This window comes from Vitis riparia, unplaced genomic scaffold, assembly GCF_004353265.1.
Source record: "Vitis riparia cultivar Riparia Gloire de Montpellier isolate 1030 unplaced genomic scaffold, EGFV_Vit.rip_1.0 scaffold615_pilon_pilon, whole genome shotgun sequence".
NCBI classification, from domain to species: domain Eukaryota; kingdom Viridiplantae; phylum Streptophyta; class Magnoliopsida; order Vitales; family Vitaceae; genus Vitis; species Vitis riparia.
Genome location: NW_023269712.1, coordinates 91,451 through 118,037, shown reverse-complemented (window position 1 = coordinate 118,037; position 26,587 = coordinate 91,451). Strand labels below are relative to the sequence as shown.

General features: G+C 29.9%; 2 protein-coding genes across 2 annotated transcripts in view; both read right to left on the bottom strand.

Annotated features, from left to right (window-relative positions):
- The window catches only part of LOC117910128 (disease resistance protein RPV1-like), a 64,958-nt gene that overhangs the window by 18,477 nt on the left and 19,894 nt on the right, over positions 1–26,587 (bottom strand). The window contains exons 19-21 of the mRNA XM_034824187.1: positions 26,385–26,483; positions 25,491–25,603; positions 25,199–25,251 (exon numbers count right to left, since the gene is read on the bottom strand). The gene's annotated coding sequence lies outside the window, so the exon portion shown is untranslated. The remainder of the gene's footprint in view (positions 1–25,198; positions 25,252–25,490; positions 25,604–26,384; positions 26,484–26,587) is intronic.
- LOC117910129 (disease resistance protein RUN1-like) lies at positions 1,218–9,230 on the bottom strand. Its single transcript, XM_034824188.1, has 2 exons — positions 8,630–9,230; positions 1,218–1,330 (listed from the first exon to the last, which is right to left on the bottom strand). The coding sequence occupies exons 1-2, from the start codon at positions 9,148–9,150 to the stop codon at positions 1,300–1,302; spliced, it is 552 nt and encodes a 183-aa protein (XP_034680079.1). The 5' UTR covers positions 9,151–9,230; the 3' UTR covers positions 1,218–1,299.

Here is a 26,587-nt window from a genome sequence, read left to right as displayed (position 1 = left end):
GATGGAAGCCTTTTTATACACGTTCCACTTAAATTAAGCCACCTTAAGCATTCCATATCCTCCATGATTTCCGGAAAAGTCTCCAACTTTGAACAACCAGAGAGATTAAGTTCTTCAAGGTATTTCAACCTACAAATGCTGCTCGAAAGACTCCTCAAGTTTTCACACTTCACTAATCGCAAAGAAGCGAGATCTTTTAGAAACTCAATTGATGATGGAAGCCCTTTTATACACGTTCCACTTAAATTAAGCCACGTTAAGTATTCCATATCCTCCACGATTTCCGGAAAAGTCTCCAAGTTTGAACAACCAGAGAGATCAAGTTCTTCAAGGTATTTCAACCTACAAATGCTGCTCGGAAGACTCCTCAAGTTTTCACACTTCACTAACCGCAAATCAGCGAGATCTTTTAGAAACTCAATTGATGATGGAAGCTCTTTTACACACGTTCCACTTAAATCAAGCCAATATAAGCTTTCCATAACCTCCATGATTTCCGGAAAAGTCTCAAAGTTTGAACAACCAAGCAAATTAAGTTCTTCAAGGTATTTCAACCTACAAATGCTACAAGAAAGACTCCTCAAGTTTTTGCATTCACGAATAGATAGCAACTGAAGTGAGGTGAGATGATAGATTGAGGAGGGTAATTCTTCAATAGCAGTACCATCTATATAAAGACTTTTAAGAGAGACCAAGTTTTGAATTGTACTTGGCAAGCTCCTAATCTTTTGGCACCCACTCAAATTCAACAAAGTAAGCTTCTTCAAGAAACCAATAGATGAGTCAACATTATCCAAACTTCCACAACCTTCAACATCTAGTTGCTCCAAATTTGACATATTTGAGAAGTGTGGGATTTCATTGAGTTGCCGAGATTTTGATAAATTCAAGATCTTCAACTCTTCAAGATACTGCAACAAAAGAAATTAATTATTTTATTTTAGCAAATAAATTCTCATGAACTTCAAAATTAATCTAAGGGAAGACACAATATAACTGAGTTTAATACTACCTTTTTCCCTTGCCAAAGGTGTTCTATATTGCTATGCCGCAAGTTGAGTTCAATGAGGTTCTCTCCATCAAAATTTGAAGGCAAGGATTTCAAAGAGTATCGTTCCCAATGAAGATATCTTAAATAATGTGAAGGAAATTCAAAGTCTTCAGGAAGGAGGAGCTTTTGACATTGTTTTCCCATATAATTAAGAAAACTCCATCTCCAGTAAATTTTTAATAATCTAAGTCTCTTCATCCTTTTGAAAGCTTCAGTAGTAAATGAGATCTCTCTTGATGTACACATGTCTAGAAATATCGCTTCAACTGCTTTCGTTCCCTAAAAATTAAAAGTACATGAAAATAAATAAAGAATGAAACATATAAAACCTTAGAAAAACTATAAAGATATATAATTTCTTAAACAAAAATAATGACACTACATATCAACTAAGTTAATGCATTTGATCCATACCATTTTTTTTCTCAATACAAGGGAAATATCCTTAGGGTCCCATAATCTGCTCCATTTCCCAGGCTCTTCGGGATGTTTATGTCGAACAATTTCTCTACCCATTTCTTCTACCAAATCATGCATTGTTATGGTATTACCACAAAGAGTTATGAGGCACTTGTCACTAAGAACTGTTATTCCAATCCTTGCATGCTTTACTAGTCTTGTTACATCATTTTCATTCCATTTCTTGAAGAAGCACGCAATGTCAAGGAATATTTCTTGCTCTTTCTTGTCCAATCCATCAAAGCTTATCTTAAGTACATTTTGGACTTCTATGTTGGGGTTTTCCTTTAGTTTTTGTAATGCACTTTCCCAGTTAGGCACACTTTTATTAAAAAGAAAGGAACCCAAAACTTCAAGAGCTAATGGTAGGTCTTTTACATAATTTACTACATGATATGAGAGGTTTACATAGTCACTTTTAGGAATGTTTTGTTTAAAGGCATGTTGACAGAAAAGTTGAATAGACTCCTTGTCATTTAGTGCCCCAACTTTATATGATGCATCGACTTCATGCACATTTAGACATTGTTGATCTCTAGAGGTTATGATGATTCTACTTCCAAGACCAAACCAACCATGTTCTCCAGCTAAGAATTTTAATTGGTTCAAATTGTCTACATCATCAAGAATAAGAAGAACCTTTTTAGAGTGAAACCTGTTTCTTATCACATTAATCCCTTCATGAACACTACTTATTTCTAGATTTTTTCCCTTCATGACACCATTAAGAAGTTCTTTCTGTAATTGAAGTAGACTTGAGGAGTCCTTGGATCTTTCTCTAACATTTTCAAGAAAAATTTCTACTCTCAAATTGATGTGAGATATTCTTATATACAGCTTTGGCAATTGTGGTCTTACCAATTCCACCAAGCCCATAAATCCCAATCATCCGAACCTCATTTAACCCAATTTTTATCAATGATTTCAATTTTTCCAAATGAAAATTCATTCCAACTATGTTCTTGCTAACATGTAGTAAGAGATTGCAGTTCAATTCTTTGAGGATGACATCAATAATTTCCTTGATAAGTCTTGTCTCATACCTGTCGAGTACAAAGTATATATGGTTAGTTAAAAAAAAAGTTGTAAAAAATAACAAATGTGAAGTAAATTGGCAATACTTAGTATTCTCCACTATGATTGAACTAGTGGCTAATCAAATGTGAACCCCTACCCCCCACCAAAAAAAAAAAGGAAAAAAAATCACCCAATTTACTAATTTAAGTACTTTTTCAGTTAGTGAAGTATAATGCTAATTGAAAAAAAAAAAAAAGGCAAAAAGGGGAAACAAAACTTTCCCTACTTGAGGAGGAGGAAGGGGCGTAATTTTCTTTCTATACTATTTTCTATGTTATTCAAATATAAGGAAATCATTTTTTTTCTCTTAGCCATGGTAAAATAAAAAAAATAAAAAAAGGAAAAAAAAATTAGTATGATATCCAACAAATGGGTAGCTAGAAAACCAATATATTAATTCCATGCTAACACAATAGGAATATGAAAGTATTATGCTTATCAGAAGAAGGAGATCAATAGGAGAAACTAATGGTGACTTTCTTTTCGAGTAATTGATAATTTTTAAGATCACAAAATAAAATTAAGATTACAAAGAAGAGGGGAAAAAAAACATTATCAGTGTGAGGAAATGCTGAATTGAATAGAATTTTCAATTAAAGTGAGCATGAATTTCATGGGCTTAACACACATGGAATAACACTTCAAATTTTTTGTGGAAGTTGTTATGATGGTTCTAATGATTTTTGTCTTTTCAACTATTTGTCTCCATATATTTGATGTAAGAGAAGAAGGAGAGTAGCAATTCAAAAGTAAATATTCCTTGGAGAAAAATTGGAATAAGGTATAATGAGATGAAATATTTGAAAAAATTATGATTAATTTTTCACCTTTTTAGTTGGAAAAGATTAAAATATATTTCGTTTTATAGAAAAAAATAATTTTCTATTATTTTTTATAAAGACTAAAATAATTTTATTTGAACTTTTCATAATTTTCAAAGAAATAATTAATGTAATATAATGTATGTCATTTCAATTTCAAAAATTATAAAAAGAAAAAATAATCTAATATTTTCTCATTTCATTTGTAATAAAAAAAAAGATATAATAAAATTATTTTAAATTTATATATATTTTTAAATTATTTATATGTTCTTTATAAAGTTATAAAAGGCTGAAATTTATATTTTTTTTTATTATTAAAGTTAGTTTGGGCATATTAATACTTTAGTATTTTTTTCAATTATACTTTATTTTTATATTTTATTATTGACAAAATAAAATTTTTAGTGATAACTATTTTTTAATTTTAATTTAATTTATTTTATTTTATAATTTACTTTTATTAATAAATATTTTCGATATTATTGATAGTAGTCAACGAACTCTTTGTTAAACTTTAATATGAAAAGATATGAAATGATAATGGATAAGACATTGGATAATTATTATAATAAGTGTCAATCTAATATTAAATACTTAATCCTTAAGGATTGATTTTCCTGAGGTGATGTATTCCCAATAAAAATTAAATCCTATTGGCTTTCAAAGAAAATTAAAAAAGAAAAACAATTCATCCATGTCATCACCAAAAATAACGTTATCAAAATTATCAAAATAAAAAACAACATTATCATCAAATAAATTTAAGATTCATTGGAAACCAAATAAAAAATAGCAGTTTTAATATCTAATTATCAATTAAATTCAAAAAATAAAATATATTTTAATCTTTTTAGATTGAAAAAAAAAAAGCTATATTCACCTCACCCCAATATTTTCTTTTTCTAATACTATATTTTGTTACAAGAAAGTATTATGATTTCTTGTATTTGATTTACTAAAAAAAATTCCAAAAAAAACAAACTGTAGACCCCCTCTTTTGTTCTTTTTATATACGTATATATATATATGCATATTTATTTTGGGGATTTGCCGCCACCTTTGAGGAGTGGCTGAAGGGGGGGACCCCTTCCTGACACGTGAGACAAGCTGCATGAACGGCATGGAGATGGCAGGGGGCCATGCTGGTGGAAGTCAAGGACGCCATGCTGGCTGATGGGGCAACAGTGGAGTCGGTAGTGGCTTCTAGAGGAAGATAGAAACGGGGGGGAAGCCATGAGAGTGAGGGAGAAGGTATTCGTTCAGCGGTGAGGGGGAGATATTTGGTGAGAGCTTCAGAGAGGATTCCAGGGAGGGGTGCTGCCGTTAGAGATATTTTGAGAAACAGAGAGAGAAAGGAGCTTTTGTTGGGTTTCTTTTGGAGAGAAGGGTTCCAGAGAGTGACTAGAGAGGAAAGAAGAAAAGAAATCAGACGAGGGGGAGATATTTTGTGAGAGCTTCAGAGAGGATTCCAGGGAGGGGTGCTGCCGTTAGAGATATTTTGAGAAACAGAGAGAGAAATGAGCTTTTGTTGGGTTTCTTTTGGAGAGAAGGGTTCCAGAGAGTGACTAGAGAGGAAAGAAGAAAAGAAATCAGACGAGGAGGAGTTTTGGCTAGGATATCCAGGGAGAACAGAGAGCTTGAGAAGCAAGCTAGAGGAGAAAGGTTTTTTAGGGAGTCTCTGCAAGAGCTATTGAGGAGAAGCAACAGATTCACTTACCATCATTTTCCTAGTTCCGGTATGATTTCAACTTGTTTTACACTTCCTACCTTGAACTGTTTTCCTCAGCTTCTTGTTATGCGTGGTTCCTCTTGATGCTTGAAGACCATTTGTGCATCTCCCTGTTCTGGAATGTTTTGAGCATAGATCCATTGCTGTTTTATTTTATTTCTTTTGAGATCATGCCCATGTTTCCTTTTGGTTCCACCTATACCCCTCTCATTGACGTTTATGGAGTGGGATGAGATTTAACAGTTTTCTTTTTATATATATGCATGCTCTGTTTTCTTTTCATCTTTTTCATTTAGTTTTTTTTTTGGGATGTTGAGTATCGCATTTGAACTGGTCATCTGGGTTGAGATGTTTCTGGAAAAGCTCAGGTCCGTTTCATAGATGCAGCTGCATGAGAAATTAAGCAATGGATTCTTATGGAAGCAATAAGCTACAGCCCAGTGTTGCTTGGTATCCAGGGTAAATGTCTCTCGTGTTTATTTATCATTGGGAGTCCTTGGGAGAGGTTGCTCCTAGATGTCACAAGAGGATCCCAGTTCCATGCCTCTGTGAAAGGAACCATTAAATGTGATAATATGGTTAGCATCTGAAACTAAGTGCAGAAGGACTTCCAGAGGACTTGCAGAATTTATGCGAAGCAAGCAAAGCTGCCTTCGAACGACGCCGGCGGCTTGCCGCCGGCGGCGAAACGCCTTCGCCATCACCGGACAGTGATCCCCTCCTGTAGGCAGTCTCAGGCCGTAGTTAACTCTCACATGAGTTCGTCATTTGGGAACTTGTCAAGTTCTATTCCTGGAATGGGGTGTTCTAATCTTGATATCGGTTCAAATATTGGGAACATGAAGATGAACAGAGGAAGGACTCTAGTGAGAGTAAAATACATGGATAGACACAGCTTTGAGGAAGCTGAGCTGAGCAATCCGGGCAAAGAACACACCCTCAAATCTGGTAATGCTGAGGAGGTTGAAGCTGTTCAAACTTTCAAGAATATCTGGACTTTGAGAAAGCCGTTATTGTGGCAACTGGCTGTTGGAGTGGGTCTTTAATACATGGTTTGCTTAGAAATTTAGAAGTTGAGTTGGATGTCCCTGCAAAGTCCCGGAAAGCTCACCTGCTTGTGCTAGAGAAATTCAATTTCCTCCAACTGAAACAAGGTCTGATGGAGGTGGGATGTACTAATCATGTGGTTACAGCTCAGCATACCATCAGTTCAGCATCAGGAGACCAAGGGCAAGCCTTATCTATTTCAATGACCACCACCAGTCCCAGCTGGGCCGGATTCCTGAGAGATCGGCATGCCAGGGCTCAATTGCAGAATGGTGACTGGAGCAAGTCTCGTAGCCGCAGTCGTAGCCTTGAAAGATACAACAAGGCTCCACCTGTACGTGAATGGTCCCCTAGTGCAGTTCTCATAAATCAGCCATGGAGCGGAAGCTTCAGTCATCACCAACGCTCACAGCAACCACGGTTGGCAGAAGGTCACCTATGCCAGGTGCAATCGAAAGTAGCAGTCCAAGAACTCAGATTCCGTTGGGAATTCTGAGAAGGTTTGTGTCAATGGAACGCTCGCCACCAGGGACAAGCCTAACGTGTTCCGATCACTCGAGCAACAGGCGGAGGAGCGGCGCCGGAGGGTCCTGGAAGTTCAGATGGTGGCTGCTGCTGCTGCCTATGATCATCAGATTTGTGAGATTTGCGATACTGAATAAGAACGGAAGAAATTGCTCCAATGTTCCAGTTGCGTCCAACTAGTTCACCCATCATGTTTGGTCCCACCTATGATTGAGTTAATATTTGAGGAATGGTCATCTCACTTGTGCAAAGAAAAGGAAAACTGATGAATATCTTCAAGCAAGGCATGCCTATATAGCCGAACTTTTGAAGAGGCATGAAGCAGCCATGGAGCGTAAGTCTAAGATTTTGGAGATAATTCGTTTTTTGGATCCCCAAACAACCCATTGGATGATATTATTGACTAGCTTGGAGGTCCAGATAATGTTGCAGAAATGGGAGGGAGGCTGCATGCAAGTGTCAAAATGGTGAAGAAAATAAAATCTGATCGTGGGACCCATTCTCTTTCTCTCATGGGATGCATGGCCACCTTTGGTGAGCCATTCTTGAAGCGAATGGATATTTCATTTCCTAATTTCTCCATTTCTACTTCCAAAAATTGATTTTCAAAAATCTGATTTTCAAGTAGTTTTCATTTACTCTTTAACCTTTTCATTATTTTACTTTTATTATTTCATTTATCATTTTATTTTAATTTATTTTACTTATTTTATTTTTATTATTTTTGGTAATCTTAAAGTCAAAAAAATCGTTTTTTTTAATAAAATTTGCTTCCACTTTTTATTCGGTAAGCAATTTTCAAGTCCTTCATGATCTTTTAAAATGTTTTAAAAATAAGCAAGAATTAAATTTTGTAATTCCGAATAATGGAATTCACAAAATTAATTCATGCAAAATAAAACAGGGCTTTTGGTGGGGGCCCGACATATGTGATTTTATAATTGATTGATTAATTGATTGATTGATTTAATTGCCCTGAATGATCGGTTTTATTATACTCTGTGACATATCTCGTGATTGTTATTGCACACTAACCTCCTCTCTTGATAGCGCATGATGGTTCGTTGCCCAGGTACGCGTTCATTCTCACTCTGGTTAATCCATATGCATTTTCTGACTTCCATATGTGCATGATCAATTCGGGTATTCATTGATTTCTTTATTAGATGCCACGATTGCTTCATTTTATTAGTAGAGACCCGTTTTTAGGGACTTAGAGGGGTGCTACGGTCTTTACCGTACCTTCCCGATAAGTAACCTGACCCCCGAACCCGATCCAGTTTTTCGTAGACCAACCTTTTCCAAAACAAGGAGTCACACTTAGGGTTTTTCTTTCTTATTTTGTTTACCCTTTAAAAATAAAACAAAAATAAGTGGCGACTCCAAGTCATTTTTCAAACAATAAATAAAATCAATTTTTCAAATACAAATCGAGCTCGCCATCGAGTGGGAAACGCATGAGCCGAAATGCGGGGTCCACACAAACATAATTAAAATTAGTTAAAAACATATACAATTTCATATTATTTAATATTAATATAAAATAGGAAAAACAATTGAGATGAGTTTCTAGAAGCACATCAAATTTATTTGTTGTTTTGAAATCTATTTTTATTTTCTTTCATTTTTTATTTTTTATTTTATTTTTCCCTTGATTTTCCCTTAAATTTTTAAAGAATCAAATAAATGTTAAAAAAAATATTAAAAAAAAAATTCAATTTTATTTTTTTGAAAAGTAGTTTGGATAAAAAAAAAATTCAGGATTTCTTTTTTTTTTTGGGTAAAGTTGGATGTTTAATTGATAAGGTTTAATTAAAATTTATAACATCTTGACCCAAGTTTAATAAGTAGTACAAAGGTCAACCCAGATTGAAAGAGAAAATGTTGCAATGAAAGATGAGAGGAAATTATAGTTACTGATATTTTTGTAGATCATATCCAGCAAGATTGCCAACTTTTGCCAAGGCACTTCTCCACTTTTGAATCTTCTCCCTTTTCTCCTCATCTGCTTCCTTTTCGTGATCAACAAATGCCTTTTCATAACTCCCTCTTTGCTTCCGCACATGGGATGGATCCACATGATAGAAAATTGGTAGAATCAGTCGCCCCTCCGTTGCCCCACACTCACTGATCTTCACGAGTTCATCTAGACACCACCTAGAGGCAGCATAGTTTTCCGAAAAAATGAAAACAAAAATCTTTGATTCTTCAATAGCTTTCAGCAGCTCAGATGCAATTACTCCTCCTCTCGCCAGTTCTTCATCATCTCTAAAGGTGCGAATTCCACTGGAAATCAAAGCCTCATAAAGATGATCAGTGAAACCATAGCGGGTGTCTTCTCCTCTGAAACTCAAGAAGACTTCATAAGTGAATTGATGGGTTGATTGAGAAGAAGAATAAGGAGAATAAGAGATGATCTGGGTGTTTGTGGAAGTCATGGTTGTTTTGTTCCCCTCTTTCTGTGTCACAACTAGAAGAGATTTCGAAGCGTGATTTCTCAGGGGTAGCTTAGCATTTAAGCTATTTCTTGAGAAAAGTTCGGGGAGGTGAATAGGGAAGAAGGTGGGATGAAATTTCAGAGAAGAAAGGGTAGTATTGAGAGTCAACAGAGAAAAGGGCTGGTCTTGTGGGTGGGAATTTCATGTGAGACCTTTCACATGGGGGAAACTTCATCGATATCTAACTTTTATGTTTGTTTTATCATAAAAGTTATCTAAAAAAATTAAATATAAGTAAAATCAGTTAAAATTTTATAAATTTTTAAATTATTTAATTTTTATATATAAAAAAAAAAAAAAAACGGTGGAGTAAGCTTTTATATAAAACAATTTATTAATTTTAAATCTATTTTTTATCTTCTTTCAAATTTTATTTCCTTTTATTTTTCATCTTAATTTTTTTGTAATTATTTTTTCTTTTAAAATTTTCAAGAACTGAGAATACAATAAAAGTCTATAGGAAAGGATAAAAATTTTAATTACGACAAAAGTATCAGTTTTTTTATTAAGGTAGTGAAACAAAAATTGATAAAAAATTAATTAAGAAAACAATAATTCAAATATTAAAGTTGTTTTTATTAGAAAAATATATATTACATAACTTGTGATGCTTGATAATAATATACAAAATATATATATATATATTTTATATTCCTCTATCTAATTTGAATAATTTAATAAAATAAAATAAATAACAATATAACCTTTTATTTAAAAATATTTTAAATTTTATTGATAAGTTTTTATTTCTTTTATATTTAATTAATATATAAATAATATAAAAAATTTAAAAATCATCAAGATAATTTTTATATTGGGAAAAGTGTTTTTCCATATACATTCTTAAAAAAACACAAAATAAGTACTTTTTAGTTAAAGGTACTATCTTTAACCATTGGTTACTCTTATTTGATTTTAAAATGTATAAAATTTAAATAATTTTTAGAGGTTCTCAATTTATGAATTTTTTTTTCAAATATATATATGAAACCACATGCTTTCTTTTTATATTTTTAAATTTTAAATAAAATTTAAAAATAAAATAATTAATCTATTAAAATTTTTTTCTTCCTCTCATTTTTTTTATAAATATAATATTACTATATAAAAATTATGAGCCGAAATTTAAATCATAGGTAGCATAGCCCAAGTGGGAAGGCCCACCATTCCAAACTCAAGTGCATGTGCATTGGATGCCCCCCACATCCTTGTCTTGGTCAAAAAGCATGCAACGAGGGCAACCACGTGTTTTGCAAACCTCGTGAAACTAGGGTAATGTTTGTCATGGAGCATGATGATACAAGGATAAACCAAAAATTCAGAATGATAATAGTAAAGTAAGTTAATTTTTCATGAAATATAATAAAATTAAATAATTTTGATAAGGTAAGACTATCCATACTTGTTTTAGGTTAAGATTAGATAGAAATAATTCATTAGAAACAATTTTTGAATAATATTAACTATTTTTTTAATGTGCTTATCTTTATTTTTATTTTTTATTTTTTATTTTTGACACAAACTTACCTTTGTTCATTTATTTATTAATTTATATAATTGAAATTAATTTGTTCCTATGCTTTTTCATAATAATTGATTTTTATTATATTAATTAATAGACATATTATAGATCCCAAAATTTGTCTCAATTTTATCTTTATATTAATTTTGAGCCCAATTTTAAATTCCGATTACATGTGTTATTTAAGGCTCATTCACCCTTTAATTTTTAGTTTTCATTATTTTATAAATTATTTTATCTTTTTTTTTTACTTATTAATTTTACTTATTATTATTATTATTATGATTATTATTATTATATTATATTTTTATTTATTATTTTATTTTATTTTTTCTCTCTCCTCTCTCTTCCTTTTTCTCCTCCATCGACCCTCACCCACTCACTTATTCTCTCTCCTCCCATACTTCTCACCATCTTTTCAATTTTCCCTCAATTTTTTTCCCCTCCCACTCTTCTCTCTCTTCCCCAAGACTCCATTTGGCCGGGCCCGCTCCCATTTTTCTTTTTTCCCCCATCTTTCCCTCCTCTCTCGATTCACTCACACGGCCGACACCCCACACGGGCTTCTGGGCATTTTTTTTCTTTTTCTCTTTTCCCTGGAACTCCCACAGTCGCGGCCCCCAGATTTTCTTTTCCTTCCCCATCTTCTTCCTCCTTCACAGCACTCCACCGCACCTTTCTTCCAGCATCACGACCCCAACGCCCACTCCGGCGTCCCTCCATCCTCACTTTTTTTCTCCCATTTTATTTTAATTTTAATTTTTTATTTTATTTTACTTCCCGAAAACCCGTCCACCCTCACTGTCGCCGGTAGGGCCATCGGCCAGTCACCGCCGGCGAGCTACTGCCGGCCGGCGACCCCCTTCCCATCTCATCCATTCCCGATATTATTATTATTATTATTATTATTATTATCATTGTTATTATTGTTATTTTATTTTATTTTAATAGTAATTGTTTTTTATGAAATTTGGATTGTTGAATTAATATGAAATTTGAGGTTAATTTGTTGTTGGTAGATTAATACATAATTTGATTTAATTTATTGTTAGTGAATTAATTTGAAATTTGTTAATTTGGGTTTGTAGGCATATTGTATTTGATGTTTAATTTGAGGATATTTAGATTATATCAATTACATATTATTTATTTGGACATAGGCCTATTGTTAAGTTGTTATTTGTTTGGCTTATTGGATTAGACTTGAAATATTATTTTTCTTGATCATGTAATTTTTTTTATTTTTTATGTGGGCTTGTTAATTGATGTGGATTTTGGGCCCATAATGTGGGTGAGATTTGTTGGATTATTTGAATATTTGATATGGGTTTGACCAATTTGAATTATTTAATTTAGATATGGGACAATTGTGGTGTATATTAAACTAGACTTAAATTATAAAATATTAAATTTAGGTCTAGTAGAATTTATTTTAATATATCCAATTTTAGGTTTGGTTGATTGTATTTGTATTTTTGGTTATTAATTTGGATGTTATGGGTTAAGACCTATAGTAATTTGAGCTCATTTTAAATTGACGAAATTTATGGGACTAATCTGAAATTGGAATTTGGGTTTGAATATTTGTTTGGGATTTTATACATCTCTTGATATTTACATCTGTGCTATTCTTGTTTTTGCATGGAGCTATTCTGCAATCTTGTTGGCTGAGTACGAATTGATGACATGTGGAACTTATTGTAAGTTTATTTGGGTACATATTTTATTTCCCACTCTTATTTGGCTTTATTTCTGTAAATATTTATCTGCGTATATTTACTTGTGTGTACAGAATTGAACATCGAACAAACTAGAAATTTTGTTTAAATGAGAGGAATAATTCAGTAAATGTGTTTTGATAAAATATTATTTTTAATAATTTTTTTATTTATTTATAAAAATTCAGAAAAATGCATTTAAAAAAATCCAAATGAATTGTTTTTAACAGAATTTGAAAAATTATTTTTAATAAAATCGTCCAAAAATTTCTTTGTTTAATAAAAATTGTCCAAAAATTTTTTTGTAAATAAAGTTGTCCCAAAAAAAATAATTTTTAATAAAATTGTCCTAAAAATGTGTTTTTAAATAAATTCTTTTTTCTTAATTAAAATATGATTAAAATTAATTTTTAGAAGTAAGAGATTGAATTTTTTTTTAATTAAAAATTCTTTTGCAAATAAAGTTATTTTTTAAATAATTTGTACAAATTACTTTTCTTAAATAAAAACAAATTGAAATACTTTTATAAATAAAATTGTAAAAATTCATTCTTTTCTATTAAAAGCAAGTAAAAATAATTTTATAGCAAAATTGAAATTTTGTAATAAATTCTTTTAATACAATAAGTGTAAATAGTTTTTTTTTTTTTTAATTGAATACAATTGAAATTGAGAGAATAAATTGTTTCTTTTTATAAGTAAATAAATGGAAATCATTAATTCAAAATCATTTTTAATAAAACCTTTGAAATCTCTTTAAAACATTTTTTTAATATCTTTTATTTATTTAATCCAATAAATCATTTTGCATAATTCTCTTATCATTTATTTTGTGTATTTTTGTAATTAGATTTCATCATTGTTTTTGTGCATATTAATTTTCATTATGACTTGTATATTGATTTTTTTTTTTTTTGTATCCATAATTAATTAATTAATTGCCACAATTTCCTCAATTCGTTTAGTAGAGGTCGTACGTATGCAGGTTTAGAGGGGTGCTACGGCTCACCACCGTACCTTCTTAATAAGTAACCTGACTTCCGAACTTAGACTTGGTTTTTATAGACCCGTTTTTTTTTCCTTTAGAGTCACATTTAGGGTCTTCTTTCTTATTTGGTTTTTCCCTTAAAAAAAATAAAACAAAAATAAGTGGCGACTCCAAGTCTTTTTCTAAAAATCAAATTTTCATCAAATAAAATAAAAAGTAAGTTTCGTCATCGAGTGGGAACGCAACGAGCAAAATGCAAGGTCCACACATATATTTGTTTATTTATTTATCTAAATATAAAATAATAAATGTATTTCTATATAATTTTATTTTTCCCTCCTCTTTTAATTTTTTCCCTAAATAATTACTAAAAACCCCTTATTATATTAATTTTATATATCAATTTTTAAAGGATAGTCCCTCTTCCATGTTGTCATTCTCTAACTATTTAACTAATTAAAAATATTATCATATTTTTAATTCTTGTAATTAATTTTCATAATATTTACATAGCAAGATGCCATAATTATGAATACGAGAAATCTCCTATTAATTCTTTATAAAAAAATTGCATAAATTTAAATCATTACCCTTTTTTTTTAATGTTATATTCGGTTTTTCTCTAAAGAATTCATAGCATAAGAGAAGATATTTTTAAAATTCAACTTATTTTTTAGGACTAGGAAATATAAGCAACATTTTTTTGAATGACATTTGCATGCATAGCTTTGTTTGTAATTTTTTTTTGTTTTCTTTTATATGATTAATATTTATTCATATATTTTGCTTTTCTCATATATTTCCCTTATATTATAAATAATCAATATCTATAAACACATACAGAGAAACATGCATATTTATTTATTTATTTATATATTATTATGTCCTTCTATGTAATTGTATTTATTTCTCTTTATTTTTTAGTCAAAAGAATCTTAGAAGATGTTTTTTTAACGAGTATAAAAAAATTATTTTAAACTATTTCTAGTTTGAGAGTTTTTTTTAAATAAAAATAAATATTATTTTAACTATATATAAGGATATTATTATCATTTTTTTTTTGTCAATTCCCAGTTCCATCCTTACATAACCTTAAAATAAAAATAAATAATAATTTCAACTTACATTTTTAACTACATCCAAACACATGACTTGATATTGCAAAGTTCATTCCTAGTTAAAAAAAAAAAGGAATTGATAGAAAATATTCACTTTCTCAATTTCCATTTATACTGTAATTTAACCTTGAAATAAAAACAAATATTCATTTCAACCTTACGCTACATCCAAACACACAAATTGATATAACCAAATTCATTTTTATTGAAGAAAAAATAAGAATGAAAACAAAATATTTATTTTCACTACTAATTTCCGTATACCAAACATGGTTATGTAAAAATGATATGAAATTAATAATAAATTGAATTTAAAAGTCTCTTCACATAAGTATGGTAAGTCTAGTTAATAAAATAGAGGGTGTAATCCCTATTAAAAAGTTAGGGAAGTAAGTGGCTTCCAGTGACTTTCCTAAGCAATTTTAATCTCGATGGGTAGATAGATAAAAAGAAAAGATGCTGAAATTTCTTGGAAGTGTAGTGTTAAAGAGTCAGGAAAATAGGAAAAGGGTGTGATTCTTATCTCCCCTAATCTTTTTGACATTCAACCATAATGGGTTATACAGAGAGGATGGTAGGTGTGAAGGCATCATGAAATTTCCATAAAGGCTAAATTGGCTAATACAGGTAGGTGTACTCTCTACTAATCATTTTCTCACTTTTCTCTCTTATCTTTCTTCCTTACATTGTTTTTCTTTATCACTTTTTCACTTTTCTTTTGTTTGCTTCTTACTTTTATCTTTTCTTTTTCTTCCGTTTTCTTGGGCTCATTCAATGGCATCCTTGGATCTTTTTTCAAGAAGTGGAATGTGTTTCTTTTCTTATATTTTTGTGCGTCGGTGAGGAAAAGAGGATTTTTCTCAATAGTACGGTAAATTAAAAAAGTTATGCTTAAATTATTGTAGTAGAAGAAGTTATTACAAATATACGATAGTTTTTGCCACATAGGAGAGAGGATTTGCCACTTAGGAAATAGGAGAGAGGAGAGAGGGTGAACGGATAATTTTTTTTTAAAACCAAAATCATCTTTTCAAATTTCAAAAGTCAAAAGGGAAATCGTCTCTTCAAAAGACGAGTTCCATGAAAAAAAAAATTTAATATTTAAAAAAATTCCCCATTTACAAGGGAACTCGTCTCTTCAAGAGACGAGTTCCATGAAAAAAAATATATATTTTTTTTTAAAAATTCCCAAATTATTATTTAAAAAAAAAAAAAACAATTCCTCAAGGGAACTCGTCTCTTCAAGAGACGAAGAGACGAGTTTCATGAAATATATATATATATATATATATATATTAAAAAAAATCCCAAATTATTATTTAAAAAAAAAAAAAAACAATTCCTCAAGGAACTTGTCTCAGACGAGTTCCCATGGGAAAAAAAATTCCCAAAAATTCCTCAACGGAACTCGTCCCTTCAAGAGACGAGTTCCATAAATATATATATATATATATATATATATATATATATATATTAAAAAATTCCCAAATTATTATTTAAAAAAAAAAAACAATTCCTCAAGGGAATCTCTTCAAGAGATGAGAAAATAAAAATATTTTTTTAAAAAAAATTCTCAAATTAAAAAAAAAAAATTGAACTCGTCTCTTCAAGAGACGAGTTCCATAAATATATATATTTTAAAAAAATCCCAAATTACTATTTAAAAAAAAAAAAAAAAAACAATTCCTCAAGGAACTTGTCTCTTGAAGAGACGAGTTCCCATGGAAATTTTTTTTTTTGTTTTAAAAAATATTTTTTTTATAAAAAAAATTCCCAAATTTTAAAAAAAAAAAAACAATTCCACAAGGGAAAGTTCCCATGGGAAATTTTTTTTTTAAAAAAAAATACTCAAATTAAAAAAAAAAAAAAAAAAAAAACAATTCCACAAGGGAACTCGTCTCTTCAAGAGACAAGTTCCCATGGGAAAAAAAAAGTTTTAAAATATTTTTTTTTAAAAAAATACCCAAATTAAAAAAATAAATAAATAAATAAAAACAAACAAACAATTTCTCAATGGAACTCGTCTCGTTCCCATGGGAGAAAAAATATTTTTTAAAAAAAAAAATTTTTTTTTTAAAAAGTTCCCAATTAAAAAAAAAAAGAAAAAAAAAATTCCTCAAGGGAACTCGTCTCTTGAAGAGACGAGTTCCATGAAAAATAAAAAATATATATTTTTTAAAAAAATTCCCAAATTATTATTTAAAAAAAAAAAAAAAAACAATTCCTCAAGGGAACTCGTCTGTTGAAGAGACGAGTTCATATATATATTTTTTAAAAAAGTTCCCAAATTAAAAAAATAAATAAATAAAAATAAATAAATAAAAAACAATTCCTCAAGGGAACTCGTCTTCAAAAGACGAGTTCACATGGAAAAAAAATATATATTTTTTTAAAAAAAGTTCCCACTATATATATATTTTTAAAAAAATTCCCAAATTATTATTTAAAAAAAAAAAAAAACAATTCCTCAAGGGAACTCGTCTCTTGAAGAGACGAGTTCCCATAAAAAAAATATATTTATTTTTTTAAAAAAATCCTAAATTATAAAAAAAAAATATATTAAAAAAAAAATTCCTCAACGTAACTCGTCTCTTGAAGAGACGAGTTCCCATAAAAAAAATAAAAAAAAATTTCCTCAAGGGAACTCGTCTCTTCAAGAGACGAGGTTCCATGAAAAAAATATATATATATATATATTTTTTTTTAAATTCCCAAATTATAAAAAAAAAAAATTCCCAAATTAAAAAAAAAATTCGTCAAGGGAACTCGTCTCTTCACATGAAAAAAAATTAATATATTTTTTTAAAAAATCCCAAATATAAAAAAATTCCAAAAGGGAAATCGTCTCTTAAGAGACGAGTTCCCTTGAGGAATTTTTTTTATGGGAACTCGTCTCTTGAAGAGACGAGTTACGTTGAGGAATTTTTTTTTTAATATATTTTTTTATAATTTGTTATTTTTTTAAAAAAAATAAATATATTTTTTAATAATAATTTGGGAATTGTTTGTTTTTTTTTTTAATAATAATTTGGGAATTTTTCAAAAAAATATATATATAATGGACCCTTGAGGAATTTTTTTTTTTTTTTAAATTTGGGAATTTAAAAAAAAAATTTTTAAAAAAATATATATATATTTTCTCCCATGGGAACTTGAGGAATTGTTGTTTTTTTTTTTTTTTTTTCTCATGGGAACTTGTCTCTTCAAGAGACGAGTTCCCTTGTGGAATTGTTTTTTTTTTTATTTTTTTTTTATTTTTTTAATTTGGGAATTTTTTTATAAAAAGAAATATTTAAATTTTTTTTTCCCATGGGAACGAGTTCCCTTGAGGAATTGTTTTTTTTTTTATTATTATTTAATTTGGGTATTTTTTAAAAAAAAAAAATTTCCCCATGGGAACTCGTCTCTTCAAGAGACGAGTTCCCTTGTGGAATTGGTTTTTTTTCCCATGGGAACTCATCTCTTGAAGAGACGAGTTCCCTTGAGGAATTGTTTTTTTTTTTAAATAATAAATTGGGAATTTTTTTTTTTTAAATATATATATATATTTTCATGGAACTCGTCTCTTGAAGAGACGAGTTCCGTTGAGGAATTTTTGAGAATTTTTTTTCCCATGGGAACTTGTCTGAGACAAGTTCCCTTGAGGAATTGTTTTTTTTTTTTTTTTTTTTTTAAATAATAATTTGGGAATTTTTTTAAAAATATATATATATATATTTTTCATGGAACTCGTCTCTTTAAGAGACGAGTTCCCTTGTAAATGGGGAATTTTTTTAAATACAAAATTTTTTTTTTCATGGAACTCGTCTCTTGAAGATACGATTTCCCTTTTGACTTTTGAAATTTGAAAAGATGATTTTGGTTTTAAAAAAAATTTATCCGTTCACCCTCTCTCCTCTCTCCTCTTTCCTCTCTCCTAAGTGGCAAATCCTCTCTCCTAGGTGGCAAAAACTACCGTATATTTGTAATAACTTCTTCTACTACAATAATTTAAGCATAACTTTTTTAAATTACCGTACTATTGAGAAAAATCCCACTTTTAAGACAAGAAACTTAAAACCCCCATTGTATTTTAGCAATCATGGTGATGGTGGTGGTGCAGTGGGTTTGAGAGGAATCATTGCTTTTGGTGGGGGACTAACACTTTTAAGACAAGAAACTTAAAACCCCCATTGTATTTTAGCAATCATGGTGATGGTGGTGGTACAGTGGGTTTGAGAGGAATCATTGCTTTTGGTGGGGTTCTTTATCTTTAATTATTTTTCATTTATTGGAGGATAGTGGGATTGGAATTGTTCCTTATTTTGGATAATGGTGGGATTGATTTGGTAGGAGTGAAGAGTCAACAATTCTCTTATAACTCTTGGTTTTTTTTTTTTTTTTTTTTTTTCACGTTTCTCTTTTAGATTTTACTTGGTATTAGTGAATTACATATGTGTAGACTCGCATTTTGGCTCGATGCGTTCCCACTCAATGATAAAACTCCTTTTTTATTTATTTAATAAAAAATATGATTTTTTTAGAAAAGATTTGGAGTCGCGACTTATTTTTATTTAATTTTTAAAGGGAAAAACAAAATAAGAAAGAAAAACCTCAAGTGTGACTCCTAAAGGAACAAAACAGGTCTGTGAAAAATCGAATTTGGGTCCGGAGGTTAGGTTAGTTATTGGGAAGATACGATAATGACCGTAACACCTCTCTAAGCCCCTAAAACGGGTCTCTACTAAATAAAATAAAACAAGTATGACAATTGATTGATCAAACATGGATACCAAAATAATATCAATCTAAAAATAATCAAATGAACAATAAAGGTAGAGGTTGTACCTGAATGATGAGTTGATTGTTTCATAGAAAACAAAGATTAATGAACGAACACAAAATAATCGCATACATGTCATAAAGTGAGACAAGTCAATACAACATATCAATCAATCAATCAATTAATGGGAAAATTACACATGTTGGGCCCCACCAAAACCCCATTTGTCTTGCATGAATTGGGCTTACAAATTTCATTATTTCAGAATTATGAAAAATTCATTCTTACTTATGCAAAATCAAGGGAAACAGAAGATTATTTAAAAAAACCAAAGTGGAATTAAAACTATTCAAGAGAAAACTGGATTTTTTAAATTTATTTGAAAATTGGAGTCTTGGGAATTAAACTTAAGAATTTGGATTTTTGGAAATTAAATTTGAAAAAAATTGGAATTTTTTTAAAAATATTATCAATTTTTAAAGGATAGTCCCTCTTCCATGTTGTCATTCTCTAACTATTTAACTAATTAAAAATATTATCATATTTTTAATTCTTGTAATTAATTTTCATAATATTTATATAGCAAGATGCCATAATTATTAATACGAGAAATCTCCTATTAATTCTTTATAAAAAAAATTGCATAAATTCAAATCATTACCCTTTTTTTTAAGTTATATTCAGTTTTTCTCTAAAGAATTCATAGCATAAGAGAAGATATTTTTAAAATTCAACTCATTTTTCAAGACTAGGAAATATAAGCAACATGTTTTTGAATGACATTTGCATTTATAGCTTTGTTTGTAATTTTTGTTGTTTTCTTTTATGTGATTAATATTTATTCATATATTTTACTCTTCTCATATATTTCCCTTATATTATAAATAATCAATATCTATAAACACATACAGAGAAACATGCATATTTATTTATTTATATATTATTATGTCCTTCTATGTAATTGTATTTATTTCTCTTTATTTTTTAGCCAAAAGAATCTTAGAAGATGTTTTTTTTAATGAGTATAAAAAATTATTTTAAACTATTTCTAGTTTGAGAGTTTTTAAAAAATAAAAATAAATATTATTTTAATTATGTATAAGGATATTATTATCATTTTTATTTTGTCAATTCTCATTTCCATCCTTACATAACCTTAAAATAAAAATAAATAATAATTTCAACTTACATTTTTAACTACATCCAAACACACGACTTGATATTGCAAAATTCATTATTGCTTATGAAAAATTCATTCTTACTTATGCAAAATCAAGGGAAATAGAAGATTATTTAAAAAAACCGAAGTGAAATTAAAATTGTTCAAGAGAAAGCTTGATTTTTTAAATTTATTTGAAAATTGGAGTCTTGGGAATTAAACTTAAGAATTTGGATTTTTGGAAATTAAATTTGAAAGAAATTGGAATTTTTTTAAAAAATTATTTGAGAATTAGAGTTTTGAAAATTAAATTAAGGAATTAGAATTTTGAAAATTAAATTTGAAAGAAATTAGAATTTTGAAAATTATTTGAGAATTGGAACTATGAAAATTATATTATAAAAATTGGAACCTTGAAAATTATTTGAAGATGAAAATTTTAAAAATAAAATAATAATAATAATAATAATAATAATAATAATAATAATAATAATAATAAACAAATGTGAAAATTGGAATTATAGAAATTGAAAATTAAATTAGAAATCGGATTTTTGAAGAATTATTTAAAGATGGAATAAAATAATAATAAAAATAATAATAATGATTAAATAAAATAAACAAATGTGAAAGTTGGAATTTAAATAAATAAATAAATATATACATATATATAAAATAATAATAATAACTAAAATAATAATGACTAAATAGATAAACGTGAAAATTGGAATTTTGGAAATTAAATTTGAAAATCGAAATTTTGAAGAATTATTTAAAGATGGAATTTTTAAAAATAAAATTTGAAAATAATTAAAGTTTGGGAAGTCAACATTTTAAAAACTGAATTTTTAAAAATGGGAGTTATTGAAAAATTAAATTAAAATTGGAGCTTTGAGAAATCAAATTAAAACTGGAGTTTACAATTAAAATTTTGAAAATGAAGTTTTGGCATTAAAAGTTGGAGAGAACTAAGAAAATAATAGAAAGAAGAAATGACCTTAGCATGGCCAAAAGTGTACCACATGTCCTTTAAGGAATAAACAAATGAGAAAAAAAAAGGGCACCACAAAGTTTTTTTTTAAAGGACAATATAATGTGCATTTGGATTGTACATACAAACAAATACATATCTATATTCCCATGCGCCAAACAAAAGCGGTGCAACATTGTACACAAGGGTGCATATTAGAAGAGCCAAAGGGGAAAAAAATAGGGACCCTACACTCCTTATAGAAAGTGTCGGTAAAATCTAAGAAAGAGAGGAGCCTGTCAATCATTATAAACTTCCAGACCATGAAAATAGGGAGTTTACACAGCATTTTTCAGTTCCAGCTCTCAAGGCTCCACATGTGAAACAAAATGTTTAATTAAGTACCATGAGATATCCAAAAAGGTTAAAATCATAAATAAGGGCTCAAGCCCCCTCAAATCAAAATAAAAGTATCCAAACCCATTTTGCTTTATCCAAAATCATATATCTACTAAGTAAGAAATAATAGGAAACCATGTTCTTTCTCAACCTTGCTCTCTGTTTTGTTTGGTCTTTTTCATTGTAGTGCATTTATGAAACCTTTCAATACGGAGCAGACACCTCCTTAACATGTAACTTACCTACAACCCAACTAATCACAACCATGTCTTTGACAAACACCAAAAGCCTTGAAATCACTTCTAATATAAGCACAGTTAGCTAGGAAGCATAAACAACTATACAGTGAAAATGTATCATGATTGGAAATTAAATTTTAATGTTAAAACTACCATTCTAACCTAAAAGCCTATAATCAACAAACAATGTATATATCAAGCCAACCAACAATTAGGCTAATATCCTAACATTTTTTCATATGTAGCATCCTATCACACATGAAGGCTTTAATACCAAAATTAAACTACCATTTTAATCCAAAAGCTTAAGCTGTTAAGTAGCTAGCTTCCGCTAAAAGCCTCAAGATATAACTCAACTAGTTCTCCATGTTTCTGATAGCTCCATCACCTCCTGGAGCACATCCCCTTCGATTAGAAAACAAAAGTGATTTCAAATTGGAGATACTGGTTGTTGCCTGAGTGATTCCTCTCGAGCAAAAGTGGCTTGGCTTCCAGCAAGCTCTCCTCTACCTTTTCAATTATGAATATGAGTTGACGATGTTATTCCTTGGGAGTTGGATAAGAAATTTCCTCTATTTTTTCAAGAAATGTAGATCATAATAGGAAATGTGCATGAACCCAAACTACTACGCAAAAGTCAACAACACCGATAACCTTTCACATTGAAATGTTGGATTCAAGTAAACCTTCCTTCCTAAGTTATTGCAATATGAGATATTTTAGTTTCCTCTCTAAGTTTTAATCCCTTGGTATTCAATAACATAATGCCTTTCACAAAAGTAATTTTCTTTGTCATAAATAATTAAAGTGGTGAAAAAGTCCAAACCATTTCAAATATAAGATTACTTTAAAAATTAGATTTTAGTAGTATATTACAAGAACATCTAAGAAGTCACAAATTCTACCAAATTGAGAAATCAAAGAACTTTTCTAAAAATTAGATTTTAGCAGAGTGAAGCTTACACGTAGAATTTAAGGATCCCCATCTTCATATGCTTCTTTGCTAAATATTTTATTGCTCCCCAGACAATGATATCCTTTCCCCATATAACCATGAGATCCAGCTGTGTCTGCTTGCAGAAATCAAAGAACTTTTCTAGCAATACCCATTCATCTAATTATTCATAAGCAATACAAATCCAATTCTAAGTGCTAAAACCTCATGTCAGGGTTTTAAGAATTAACATTCGATTTGTAGCCCAAATAAAGTTTATCAATAGAACAATTGTTGGGTTGCAATGATTATGTGTGTCTCACTAATGCATGTGTATGTATGATAAAATCATCAAGTTCCTAATATGATCAAGCAAAGGGTCAGCATGACTTTTCTTGGACTGTCAGACATGGCTAATTCATATATCCTCAAATTTCCCAATTTCCCACATGGTCAATTTGTATGAAATTGGATTTTCTTCTGCTCCATAAGAACTTCACTGTTTATGGATCTGTCTTAAAGCAACCTGAATGCCATTTATCAATTTTTATGTGATAGAACAGATAAAATCCTTCTCAACCATGTCCCTCATAAGAAAGCCTCTAAGCAAAGAGTCTGAAGCCATGGTCACAAAGTTGCTGATGATTGGGTGCCTAACATTGTGCTTCCCTCTATTATAGTTTGGTAAAATTTCCCTTCTTTTCCTGCACTGTGAACATGGTTTTTCTACCCATCAATTGGGCTGAAGGAGCTAAGCGAGACTTCATCCTCCAAATTCCTGCAATTGGATAAGACAATGATGTCGTATCAGTAGCCAGAATACAATTCATCACATCAAGATTAGAAGTAAAATGGGTTTCATGCAACAAACAAGACCTACAAATGAAATCGATGATCTCTTCCAACAATCCAAATAACCCAGATTCAATTCGAACACATGCCAAGAGTAACCTAAGCCCTCACAAGTAGGGAAAGCCCAAGATTCAGCCAACATGGAAACCATGCATTGTTCCCCTTTCCTTTCTCTTCATCTCTTTCATTCATCAGTTCCCCAACAAATTGAAAAAACTCAAAGACTCAGTTTGCAAATTTCATTCATCATAAAGTTTGCAAATTTTTTGCTTAAAGAAGCACTTCCCAAACACTTCAAAAACCTGAAACATAGGATTCCTGTTTTAGTAACAGAATCGACGAAATTTTGTTTCCGAGAAAAAGAATCCCCTTCTCCCTTTTCTCTTTTCCCTCGCCTGAAAAACCTCAAACGTTCAACTTCATTTTCCATCATATTTGTTACCTTACATAAGAAACGAAAAGGGAGCTAAAAAATGAAGCTCGAATCTCAAAAGATTACCTGACACAGAAACCGTCTTCCGGATTCACAGTCTCCTTATCCATTGGGATCTTCCACTGAGAAAGCAAACAAGCAATACTAAAACTGAGATTGAATGAAAACGTGAAGTAGAAACTGGGAGTTTCTAGGGGTTGAACATGCAAACCCAGTTTCAAGACAAGTGCTTAAGCCCTCTGCTGTTGAGCTCTTGGCAGTCACTGTCTGGACAAGACAGATTTCGATTTCCCATTGGACGATTTTGCCTCCCAGAGGAGCTCGCTGCAACGCGCTTTTCGGCGCCTGCTATTCGATTCCTACTTATGTCATCTTCCTCTGAGTTGGCTCCTACGAGTTCCATGTCATATTCCTCTAGTTGAGTAATATTATGTTATTTGAAAAATCGGTTTTCACGAATGTATATTAACTCGAAATTACGAATACATCGAATGTTATCTAAGATATCGGTTTTTTCAAATATATTAATAATTTGAAATTACGAATACATCCAGATGCATTGAAAAAAATCCATAGATGGAATAAAATTAATCAAAACTTTAAAAATCATTAGGTTCAAGTTGTTTTATTAAACAAATTAATGTATATATATCAAAATTAATGATCTTAAAAAGCCTAAAAGAATATTAATATGAAAATAAAATTTTTATTTCATTACAAGCATATTACATTTGAATATTTAGAAATAAAAAGGCATTATATTTATATTTTTAAAATAATTTGAAAAAAAAATCTGCACAAGCAGGATGCATATATAGATTGACTACAGACAAATCAAAACAAAGAACTAAACAAAAAATTTGATTGTCTTTTTGAAACTTAAAGGAGAACTACCCAGCCAGAAGAACAAAGTATACGAACTTACGTTGCTGCCACAATGTATTTATCTACATAAAAAATTAAAGGAAATGTCTTTTATTATAGAAATCAAAGAAAAAAAAATATAATCATAAAAAAAATTGATATGGAAATCCATGGATAAGGAACAAAAACCCGGAAAAATAAAAATAAAAATAATTCAAAATTTACTTTCCCTTTTCCTCAGTTTTTCAGCAACCAAACCATGGATATCTTATAAAGCAGCTTTTCATCCGTGAATCCATAACAACATAAAAACTTCACAAACCTTCACTCATGTAAACCATACCTAATGACTGTTTGGAGAAACAATCACTGTGTTTGGGTCATTTTCAAGCCTCAGAAATTCAAGAGCCTTGCTACCAGAATCAATTGTAGTCACTGCCATAAAACAAAGAAAAAATAACCATCAATCAGAATCCATTAAAAACAGGACTAAATTTGGAAAGAGAAAACAACCCATTAATGAATCTTCCTATTCTTTCCTCTGGTTTTCTTCTCTGTTTGTTAGCTAAGAAAGTATACAATTTCCTATAAACAATAGCTAGCACATGAAACTGGGACTCTGTTCTATTCTACAAGATGCAAAGAAAAGGAGCTTTGTATACAAATAAGACCTACTAAAATCCACACCCCTCAAAGCAAGATCTGACTAGATTTGATCCAAAATCTTCCAAAATTTCCAAGTTGATTTCAATTATAGGGCAAGCAAAATTTTTATTAATCCCTATCAATTTAAAATCTAATTACAAATGTTTTTACAAATAAACTTCATAGACAAAAATAAAAAAACATTAAAATCATCCTTAAATTTTGTCTCTATTTTGGTAATACTATTTTAATAATTATATCTTGTTGAACCTATTTTATAAGAGATGCCATGTAGACAAGTTTTATAACTTGTTAAAATAGATCCAAACTGGCAAATGTTAAAAACTGGAAGAGGTTTTAGATCATCATGTAGACTAGTCATACTCATTGCAGAATAGAGCCTTGTAGTGAATAGCTTTTAGAAGCACTAATCTCATCTTTATATATATCTTGAACAACAAAAGCAATTACATAACAACATGACATATTTTCAAATGCTACTGCAGTAACTTCACTTCTATCTGGTGTCCAAAATGCAGAACTATGAGAAGTTGAAGATTGAAAGACTTACAAATCAATCTATGACTTGAGACTAACAGAAACTAGGAGTCCTTTGTATATATGTCCAAGTGAAAGATCTGTTGTATATATGTCCAGAAGGGATCTCAAGCTGTTGAAGAAAACTGAAACATGATTAGTGATGAAAGCATCCATAGTCTGAAAACAATAAGGCTTGGAATATGAAACTGAGATGCATCAACCTTATAATATCTG